This window comes from Arachis duranensis, chromosome 6 (assembly GCF_000817695.3).
Source record: "Arachis duranensis cultivar V14167 chromosome 6, aradu.V14167.gnm2.J7QH, whole genome shotgun sequence".
Classification (NCBI taxonomy): domain Eukaryota; kingdom Viridiplantae; phylum Streptophyta; class Magnoliopsida; order Fabales; family Fabaceae; genus Arachis; species Arachis duranensis.
In genome coordinates, this window is record NC_029777.3 from 22,369,091 (window position 1) to 22,378,689 (window position 9,599).

General features: G+C 35.4%; 1 protein-coding gene across 1 annotated transcript; it reads right to left on the minus strand.

The window, feature by feature from the left end:
- Positions 1-1,039: 1,039 nt before the first annotated feature.
- On the minus strand, positions 1,040-5,230 carry LOC107493401 (uncharacterized). The gene is made up of 9 exons (XM_016114497.3): positions 4,985-5,230; positions 4,625-4,816; positions 4,231-4,506; positions 3,911-3,945; positions 3,489-3,581; positions 3,202-3,337; positions 2,522-3,102; positions 1,999-2,311; positions 1,040-1,896 (listed from the first exon to the last, which is right to left on the minus strand). Exons 1-9 carry the CDS (start codon positions 5,109-5,111, stop codon positions 1,586-1,588), a joined length of 2,064 nt encoding a protein of 687 aa, XP_015969983.1. The 5' UTR covers positions 5,112-5,230; the 3' UTR covers positions 1,040-1,585.
- Between the last annotated feature and the right edge of the window lie 4,369 nt (positions 5,231-9,599).

Consider the following 9,599-nt stretch of genomic DNA (forward strand, 5'->3'; position numbering starts at 1 on the left):
CTATAAAACCAGTGTTATAAGAACCGGATCGAATCGACCGATTCGACTAGAAAATTGGTGAACCAGACCCTTAATCGGTCCGGCCTAATAATATAACCCTTTAAGAATTAGAACCGGTGAGAACTACTTAAAATCGGTGAGAATCAGTCCAACCGAATCGCTCTAAAAAAATTTTGAAATTGTTGAAGATGTGGCTTGAACTTGGGTCCTCGTTGTTTTTACATGCTTCCCTTAGTATTTTATATGCTAATTATTAATTATCTAGTAAAAATATACAATAATTTTATTAATATTATTTTAATTTTATACTCATTTATATTTAAATTAATTATATTTTTTATTATTCGTAATTATTAATATAAATATTATTAAACATATAAATAAAAATATCAAAAATAATATAATAAATATAAATCAATTAGTTAGTTATTGAAATAAAAAATAGTTACTTTAGTATGAAAATAAAATTAAAAAATTTTTATTATGAAAAATATTAAAATTTTATATACTCATTTAATGATAACTGGATTATAAGTGTATAACTTGTTGATTATAATTTGTTGAAACTTATTTGTTTTTAAAATATTAGTGAAGATATCTATTTTAAATTTTAATTTTAGACTTTTGATTATTTTATATTTTTTATTTACGTAAGACCAATTCTATCGGTTCAACCAATAACTTATCAGTTGAACTAATAAACCAGTAAACTAATACCTGATCTGTGCCGATTCACCTCTTACAACTATGTCTACAACCCTAACATGAATGCTGAAAAATGATGCGAGAAAAAAAATATATAAATTGATGACAAGAAAAAATACACAAGTACTTCAAGCTAGATTTTAAAAATTTTGAACACATCAGTATATCACCATTTTAAAGTGCCGGAGTTTATAATGATTTCAATTTAGAATGACATAGTCATGTTTAAAACAAGATAAGACTTTGATCCATATTATCAATGAGAACAAGAATTTCATACTACGAATTCAAAAAATGAAATCCAATTCGGATTACATGACACTGCTCTAAGTTGCAAGTTACATGGATATGGATACCTGTATTCGATTGGATATGGATATGGGCACACCGGCAGTGTCTAAATAATCAACTTGACGTCTTATACAGTTAAACTATATACATATAAACGAAATTTTGAATTAACTTAAAAAAAAACCACGTGTTTGTTAGATACTTAGATGCATACTCAAACGTAGCCAATGAGTGCTCAAGATGTACTTGCTACGGCAAGTTGCCAAAAAGCACATGGTAAACAAATACACTACAATTTCTCTCTGTATTTGAGACATGGAGGAGACCCATCAAATTCAAGTCGTTGGTTGAGCATATAGCCAATATGATAAAAAGACTTTCTATCAATGACTTTGACATATCATCAATGATCAATAAATCAATACTTCTCCAGTTGCACCTTTAGCAACAAACAGCAATTTCAAATAGTTTCAACTTCGTTAAATCACATTAGCTACTTTCTTCCATAATATAAATCTGTAGTTGAGTGTCTATCCGTATTGCACAAGGAATCTTTGACATCAAAAGTTCTCTTGTTGAGAACGCAAAATCAAAGTTCAAAGCTGGTTTGGGAAACTGAAAGACAGGGAGTAGCTGAACTTTTTAATGATTCTTCCCTTTTGGGACAATCAACAAGCTCCTTCCGACTTGATAGCTCCAAACCATTGGATTTATCTTGGAAGCTAGTATCATTCTGGGAGGAAGATAGAGAATCACCAGTGAGCTTTTCCTGTGTCTGGAAATTTATGTCCATAAGTCCAACTTGTTTGCTCAAACAATCAATCTGATAATCACATTGAACATTTTCCTTGTTATGGACACCTTCTAGTGGATGCAAATCATTTTTAAGATCAACAGCACCTGAAACACAAGTATTATGGCCTCCATTAGTAAGAGTGATTTCATCGTCATGTATGCCAACAAGATGCACTTTGGCCACCATATTGTTGGCCTTCAAGTTACCTGACCCAATTGTAAGATGTGGTTCCAATTGAACTTCCTTTGGCGTTTCAGAAGAGCTTTCGACATTCTGCAAAGCACTAGATATCTTCATTTCAATATCTAACGATTCATGAAGAGGAGCTGGAAGTGAATTTTGCTGGTAAGTGGGTTCTCTGTTTTCAGCTGACACGATAGATCTAGCCACTGGCAGCTTTCCAGTTTTTGCTTTCTTTTGACTGTCACTTGGATTTCTTGCTGCATGCTTTGGCAAGCCACGAGGTATAACAGAGTGTGGTTGCATTCCTCCACGTGGAGTGCGCACTGATGACTTAACCTGCATAATGGTAGGGAATCTCAGCAATGCATTGCAATAACAGGCAGACATGAAAAAAGAAATAGATAAAAAATCATAATTTAGTGAAACATGTATGGCAACTGCAATAACAATAGTAAATTATGTTACAATATTCATCATAATAATGATGCCAGTTTTATAAATTTCAACAACTAAACGGTACTAAAACAGATAGAATGCAAAACTCACCCCATCAAAGAAGCCAATCTTGGGTGAAGGAAGTCGAAGACCCGAAGGTTTCACAGGAGCTGGAGGAAGAACAGTTTCTCCGGGAGCAATCCTAGCACTTGAACTGCCAAACATAGTATGTTGAATTTTCAAACCTTCTATGCTTGAATCGTTCTGAAGATTCTGAGAATTTGTTCGCTCAACATCAGTGTCTGATAAGATCTGTCTACTAGAGCTACTTTCAATTCTGGTCCTTGAGTTACACACATTTTTAGCCATGGAAGCTGATGATGATGACTCACAAGACCAGTCACTGATAGAGCTAGCAGGTGAAACACTAGAAGAATGCTTATTCACAGACATCAAACTTGAGAGATTTGAAGGCCCATACTCAGTCTTATTTGTTGAAGCAATTTTTGATGGAGTACTAACAGCTGAGCGAGATGAAGGTGGCTTTAGAGTTCCAGCAGATGTGGAAGTTGCTGATTTTGTCTTGGATGATAATGACGGGACTGAAGGGGATTTGTATGATACAGAGGGTTTAGGCAAAATGCCATGAGAATCTCGAACAACAGATGCTTTTGGCACCAAATGGACATTGCCTGAAGAGATCAAATAAAAACATGAACAATAACTCAGAAAGAAGGCATACTTTTGCCAAAATGAGAAATTAAAAAAATTGTGTTGAAGCAATTTCTGACCACCAATTATTCGTTTTGCCTTGAGATTTTCACCAAGTGACACCCTCTTGGATGATAGAGTTGAAATTGGACTAGGTTTTCCAGGTACCTTTGATTGCTTCGATATAGATGATTCTCTCCTTGTGGCAACAGGCTTCTTCAAATATGAAAATTAATAGGTATAAAAAACTCAAATTTCATTTCATGAATTCAAAGCTTTTATCTCTGCCAATGCATCAGTTAGCCATTTCTTTTTCTCAATAAGAAAAAGTACTAGTTCTATTCAATGGTTTTCTTTAGTGGCATACCTGTGGAAGTTGTGGAAAAGTAGGATTTCTCTTTGTAATCTTCCCTAATCCTTGTGCTGCACTTGGATTTTTAGAAGTAGGTGGAGCCTTTATCTAAAATCAATGGAAAGTTATTGCAAACTGTTAAATAATCATGCCATTGATTTGTTTCTACCTAGCAACCTCAACCTTCTTTAAGAGTTTGTTCATGGCACATACAACTTAATTTGAGGTTTAGAAATAAGAAATATGGTAGGCAATTGGATAACAGCCAATCATAGACACAAACATAGCATTTCTTGAAATAAACCAAGTGCTTGGGGGTACTGCACAAATTTCTCCTCAAGCATTCTTATGTTTGAAATGGAGGTAACTGAGGATAGTTATATTGGTTAATACTTTCCCATCCCATACTATTCTACTCTATCAGTAGTGCAAGTTACCTTGTTGCGAGAAGCTATGTGAGTCCTTTTTGAAGCTGAAAACAAAATCAAGAAACAATCAGTTCAACTAACTCATGATAAATATCCTAGAATACAAAGTGGAATAAATAAAACCATATTCAAAACATGCAATAACATGAATTGTCAAATCCAAGAGAAAAAAAAAACATTTCTCATATATTCATTCTATGTCTTAGGCTTCAAACACCTCAAACCACAATATATCTAAATGTGAATATTTAGGGGGAAAAAAAAGATTGCAAGAATGCTAAGGCAAAAAGAGAGAAAACAAAAAAGGTTTAGTGCATGATAAGACTTGCCCTCATCAGTTTGCAACCCCGATACCGCTGATGTTACTTTGCTCTTTCCACTAGCGAGGCTTAACTTCTTGTCACTAGACTTCTGAATTGAAGCTCTTACGTCTTCAAATAAATCTCCCTCTTGACTTTCCATTTCCAATGTCAAGCTCTCACTCCCTAATGTGGAGAGTGAGTCACATGATTTATACACATCCTCTTGAATTCCCGGTAGTGCGTGTTTTTCCTCCTTCTCAACACCTTCAATAATGCTCGACAACTCCTCCGGATCCAAAACCCCTTCAAATTTATCCATCAAATAGAAGCATCACTTACACTTAAAATCACACTGAAACCGAAGCACACCCAAAAAGTTAACAAATGAATAAGAAATTCAAGAGTGCTAAAGAAAATGTACCAGCGCTAGTGAAGAAAGCACTGTCCCAAGCTAAACTCTTGCGCAAGTTGCACTTGCTGTTCTTCTTCGGCTTCTCCACATCGGAAGTTTCGTTCGAACAGGGCTCTCGCTCCCACTCTTTGAGTTTTGTGGCGGCATCCTCAAACTTTTTGGAGTTCGGAGTGTATAAAAAATCAGTGTGCTGTTGGTTTTCTGAAACACACAATTCTAAAATGAATGAGATAAATCCAAAAGAAGAGTATCAACGAGCTTGGTTCAATTTCACAGCAAACAACAATTTAGAAGATAAAAACAAATAGAATTTCAAGTAAAATTAGTTATAAAACAAGAGATGAAAGAAAAGAGAATGAAAAGTATGACCTAGAGGATGGTGATTGAGGGGATTTGAATCGAGAAGGGAATCGTCTGCAGAGGAAACGTCGATGATGCTGAGGCGTCGGTCAGAGACATCTCTCTTTCTGAGAGAACTTTCCGGTTCGGAGATCATCGGTGCGAATCGGCGGCGAAGTGAAGAATAAAAGAGGGAGGAGAATGAGGAAACAGAGGAAGGAGGGAGAGAGGCTTGGGTTTCGAAATTTTGAACGTTTGAGAAGCGGCTCTTTCTTTTTCCTTCTAATTACTAATTAGCGGATGATTCCCATCAAAATTAAATGACTTTTAATTAATAGTTGATTTTTTTAACAGAATAATAAAAATATGTTTTAATCGTCTCTGGAAATTAGACGATGAATTTACATGTATCGCTATCGCATGTATTACATAATAAATATATTTTATATTATTAATTAATAAAATAAATATCTTTACATATTTTAATTAAATATAAAATATTATAGTTAAATTAAATTCTAGACAATTAATACATATTTCAAATTTTTATTTTTTACACTTTATTTATTTATTGAATTGAATAGAAATGTAACTATTAATATATTAAAAAGGACAAATGACAATAATAAATTAAGGGGAGCCAAATATTACAGCCAAACCGAAAATTACTTCATGAATCTACCAATGCACGTTTATATGTAGTTTGAACTAGCTAAATTCGAACTCCATTTCTACATAATTCGAATCAGCTGAGTTCGAATTATACACAAACACACGCACACACTAATTCGAATCAACCTGATTCGAATTACACACATTAATTCGAATCAAGGTGATTCAAACTACACCCACGCACGTGTTTTCAAGTAATTCGAATTATGCTGTTAAAAAATTTATTTAAAAAATTAATAATTTAAAAATTAAAAAATATATATTTTATTCATACATTAAAAAAAAGCTAACAAATATTTAATTACGAGATTTCTTTAAAATATTAATAAACTATCAATTCGAATTTCATACAATACTCTTTTGTCCATTTTTAATAGCTCATGAATATTTTTTAATAAATTTTTTAATAAATTTATTTAAATTATACTACAAAAAATATTTTATCCTATGCAAAACAATTTTAAAAAAATGGCTTAAAAATATTATGAGTACTATAAAAATTTGTAATGTTCTAATGACTTAGGTAAATACATGCATGTACTCAAGTTTTAAATAAAATACTCTACATAGTCAATAATAATTTAGAAATGAAAGAAAATATTTTATTCCATACAAAACAATTAAAAAATATATTTTATTCTACACAAAATAATTTTTAAAAAAATGGCTTAAAAGATGTTATGAGTAGTATAAAAGTTTGTAATATTCTAGTAATTTAGGTAAATACATGATAAAAATATATTTTTTTAATTTCTAAATTATTATTGACTATGTAGAGTATTTCTTTAATGTCCTAATTCATTTGGACATTACAAATTTTTATAGTACTCCTAACATCTTTTAAGCCATTTTTTAAATTATTTTGCATAGAATAAAATATTTTTTTGTAGTATAATTTTAATATTTTTTCGAAGAGTAATGAGCTATCATGAATATTTTTTAATAAATTTATTTAAATTATACCACAAAAAATATTAGTGTGTGCGTGTGTGCGTGTGTTTGTGTATAATTTGAACCCACCTGATTCGAATTATGTTGAGGAATTTCCTCATGCTCTTGTTGAGGTCCATGAGTGGCCTCTCTTGTTTGTTCCATCCTTTTCTTAGTGATGGCTTGTCCTCTTCAATGAGGATGTCTCCTTCTATGTCAATCTCAGCCAAATTGCATAGGTGACAAATGAGATGATGAAAGGCTAACCTTGCCAAAGTGGAAGACTTGTCAGCCACCTTGTAGAGTTCTAGAGGTATGATCTCATGAACTTCCACTTCCTCCCCAATCATGATACTATAGATCATAATGGCCCGATCCACAGTCACTTCAGATTGGTTGCTAGTAGGAATGATGGAGCGTTAAATGAACTCCAACCATCTTCTAGCCACAGGCTTAAGATCCGGTCTTCTCAATTGAACCGGATTGCCTTTTGAGTCTTTTTTCCATTGAGCTCCTTCCACACATATGTCCATGAGGACTTGGTCCAACCTTTGATCAAAGTTGACCCTTCTAGTGTAGGGGCGTGTGTTTTCTTGCATCATTGGCAAGTGAAACGCCAACCTTACATTTTCCGGACTGAAATCTAAGTATTTTTCCCAAACCATTGTAAGCCAATTCTTTGGATTCGGGTTCATACTTTGATCATGGTTCCTAGTGATCCATGCATTGGCATAGAACTCTTGAACCATTAAGATTTTGACTTGTTGAATGGGGTTTGTGAGAACTTCCCAACCTCTTCTTCGAATTTCATGTCGGATCTCTGGATACTCATTCTTCTTGAGCATGAAAGGGACCTCAGGGATCACTTTCTTCTTGGCCACAACTTCATAGAAGTGGTCTTGGTGGACCTTTGAGATGAATCTCTTCATCTCCCATGACTCAGATGTGGAAGCTTTTGCCTTCCCTTTCCTCTTTCTAGAGATTTCTCCGGCCTTAGGTGCCATAAATGATTATAGACAAACAAAAAGCAATACTTTTACCACACCAAACTTAAAAGATTTGCTCGTCCTCGAGCAAAAGAAGAAAGAAAGAAGGGGAAGAAGAAGAAAGTGGAGGAGATGGAGGGATGAAATTGGGTGGGTTTGGAAGGGAAAAGTGTTTGAATTTGAAAGTGAGGTAGGTGAGTTTTTTGGGGAAGATATATGGAGGTGATTGGTGAAGAGAATATAAGGAAGAGGATAGGATTTGATTGGTGAGTGGTGTTTTGGGTGGAGTGTTATAGAGATGTGTGAGGGGGAGAGAGAGAGGTGGTGCAGGTGGGGATCCTGTGGGGTCCACAGATCCTGAGGGGTTAAGAATTTTTCATCCATGCTCCTTTTAGGCGTGCAAAATGCCCTTATTGTGCAATCTTGGCGTATAATGCCAGACTGCTGCCTGTTTCTGGCGTTAAACACCAGCTTTTATACCTTTCTTGGTGTTTAACGCCAGGCTGTTGCTTGTTTCTGGCGTTTAACGCCAGTTTTGTGACCTTTTATGGTGTTAAACGCCAGTCTGATACCTATTTCTGGCGTTAAACGCCCAGAATGGTGCCAGACTGGGCATTTAACGCCCATTCTGCTACTCTTACTAGCGTTTAAACGCCAGTAAGTTCCTCCTCTAGGGTGTACTATTTTTAATGCTGTTTTTAAATTTGTTATGATTTTTGAAGTTGTTTTTGGGACTCCACATGATCATCAACCTAAAGAAAACATAAAATAACATAGATAAATAAAATTGGGTTGCCTCCCAATAAGTGCTTCTTTAATGTCAATAGCTTGACAGTGGGCTCTCATGGAGCCTCACAGATAATCAGAGCTTGGTTGTGGCTTCTCAACACCAAACTTAGAGTTTGGTTGTGGCCTCCCAACACCAAACTTAGAGTTTAAATGTGGGGGTTTGTTTGACTCTGTATTGAGAGAAGCTTTTCATGCTTCCTCTCCATGTGTACAGAATGAGAACATTGAGTCTTGAATACAAGGTAGTCCTCATTCAATTGAAGGACCAACTCTCCTCTGTCAACATCAATCACAGCTTTTGCTGTGGCTAGGAAAGGTCTACCAAGGATGATGGATTCATCCTCATCTTTCCCAGTATCTAGGATTATGAAATCAGCAGGGATGTAAAGGTCTTCAACCTTCACTAGCACGTCCTCTACTAGTCCATAAGCCTTTTTTTATGGATTTGTCTGTCATCTCTAGTGAGATTCTTGCAGCTTGAACCTCAAAGATTCCCAGTCTCTCCATGACAGAGAGTGGCATGAGGTTTATGCCTGACCCCAGGTCACACAGAGCCTTCTCAAAGGTCATGGTGCATATGGTACAAGGTATTAAGAACCTTCCGGTATCCTCTTTCTTTTGAGGTAATGTCTGCCTAATCAAGTTATTCAGTTCATTGGTGAGCAAGGGGGGTTCATCCTCCCAAATCTCATTACCAAATAACTTGGCATTCAGCTTCATGATTACTCCAAGGTACTTAGTAACTTGCTCTTCAGTAATATCTTCATCCTCTTCAGAGGAGGAATACTCATCAAAGCTCATGAATGGCAGAAGTAGGTTCAATGGAATCTCTATGGTCTCTAGATGAGCCTCGGATTCCTTAGGTTCCTCAATTGGGAACTCTTTTTTGTCCAGAGGACGTCCTATGAGATCTTCCTCACTGGGATTCACGTCCTCCTCCTCCTCCCTAGGTTCGGCCACACCAAGTAAGGTTATAGCCTTGCACTTTCTTTTTGGATTCTCTTCTGTATTGCTTGGAAGAGTACTAGGAGGAGTTTCAGTGACTCTTTTACTCAGCTGGCCTACTTGTGCCTCCAAATTTCTAATGGAGGACCTTGTTTCATTCATGAAACTTAGAGTGGCCTTAGATAGATCAAAGAGTATGTTTGCTAAGCTAGAGGGGTTCTGCTCAGAATTCTCTGTCTGTTGCTGAGAGGATGATGGAAAAGGCTTGCTATTGCTAAACCTGTTTCTTCCACCATTATTAAAGCCTTGTTGAGGCTTTTGTG

Coding starts and splice junctions, on each gene's coding strand:
- LOC107493401 (XM_016114497.3), bottom strand. CDS start 5,111: ATGATCTCCGAACCGGAAAGTTCTCTCAGAAAGAGAGATGTCTCTGAC. Junction 3,946..4,230: donor GGGGTTGCAAACTGATGAGG/GCAAGTCTTATC, acceptor TTTTGTTTTCAG/CTTCAAAAAGGACTCACATA. Junction 1,897..1,998: donor ACATCTTACAATTGGGTCAG/GTAACTTGAAGG, acceptor CTTGTGTTTCAG/GTGCTGTTGATCTTAAAAAT.